General features: G+C 38.8%; 1 protein-coding gene across 1 annotated transcript; it reads right to left on the reverse strand.

The window, feature by feature from the left end:
* Window positions 1-526: 526 nt before the first annotated feature.
* LOC103797271 (zinc finger SWIM domain-containing protein 6-like) lies at window positions 527-1,432 on the reverse strand (the record flags this gene model as incomplete). The annotated part of the gene is made up of 1 exon (XM_009069472.1): window positions 527-1,432. A coding segment is annotated over one exon (621 nt), but the record flags the coding sequence as incomplete, so codon positions are not given.
* Window positions 1,433-1,439: the final 7 nt, after the last annotated feature.

The raw sequence follows: 1,439 nt of genomic DNA on the forward strand, positions 1-1,439 counted from the left end.
AGGTATCAGTCCAACCATGCAATCCAAAAGGTGGCTCTGCATAGATGCTCAGCATGGAGCTCACCACCTGAGCCAACCCTGAAGCAAGGCGCACTTTAGTCCTTCTGATAGGTTTTCTTTAATACTAAGCTACTGCAGCTTCAAGTATTTTGCATTACATAATTTGTGTTTTTATAAATTAATGTTATATTTTTTCAATATTTGGACATATACTATAATATATACAGTACAATAAATGCTCTCATACTTTTTAAAATTTTTTTGATAAATCCCTGAGAATGTATGTTGACAGTCACTAAGTTTCCACATGCACAAGCATCATGTGTCATGCTTCTGGATGAACAGCACTGCAAAGCCACATGGTCAGCCTTTTAATTATTAGTATTTAATTTGTTTGTTTAAATGTGCTGAAATGTAAGGATGAGTTACAAAGGAGTAAAGCTGAATCCATTTGAGGTACTTATCACAGGATGGAGGTGTTTTGTTTACTTTTTAAAGCCATTGCAATACATGTTTTGCTTTTGACGCTGTGAACATATACAGAAAGAACAAGAGAGTGATGTGGGCTTTTGCCACTTGACAACATATACTCAGTGTAAACCAAACCTTTTTTTACCCTTTATCTCACACAAAACAGAAAAAAGGAAAAAAATTAAACACACAAACTTTCACAACATGACAGTTTAGTTTTAAAACTCAATATAACTATACACATATAATACCAGTGTGGCTCTGTTTCTTTAAGTTCAAAAGGATACAAAGAAACGCTCAAAAGTAAAAACAAACCACTTCCTCTCTTCATGCATTTTCATCAACCAAACCGCTCACGAACCAACATCATCAGTTTCTTTTTGCCTTTGTAGATTTGTTTTAGATTATCAATAAACTGTGTAAACTGGATGTGACCATCATGAGCCATCAAGAAGGTCTCTCGGGCCTTGCTGAGGAATTCTATAAACTCACTATAGTGTCGTGGGCTGATGTGAGTGAGACGTGAATGAGTTGTATTAATGTAGGCTCCAATTGTGGCATCCAAGAGTTGTCTTAAAGGGGCTTTGTCCAGTGACATGAGCTTACCAGAGTTCCTCCTTCCATGGAATCCCACCATGCCAGGAGTGGTCAAAGTACACCTACGCAAAATATCTGACAGTACTGTTGCACACTTGATACTTTTGACCACCAGAGGTATTACAGCTGCTAGCTCATTTTTCCCAAGGGAGTGGCTAAGTGAACATGCCCAGAGAACATCATTAATGGCAGGGTGTGTGTCCTGATTGTAACTCAGGTTGAGATGTGTTATGGCCAAAGTGGCCAGCTTGTAGGCCCGCATGGGGTAACCACGGTGCTCCATGTATCGTGCTATAGTAAAAAGTTGCGAGTAGCTCATGCCAGTTGTAGCAGCATCTAGAACAATTTGGTAAGCGGTCTCAAAAGCTATG

The sequence above is a fragment of the Acanthisitta chloris genome, unplaced genomic scaffold (assembly GCF_000695815.1).
Source record: "Acanthisitta chloris isolate BGI_N310 unplaced genomic scaffold, ASM69581v1 scaffold2622, whole genome shotgun sequence".
Classification (NCBI taxonomy): Eukaryota; Metazoa; Chordata; class Aves; order Passeriformes; family Acanthisittidae; genus Acanthisitta; species Acanthisitta chloris.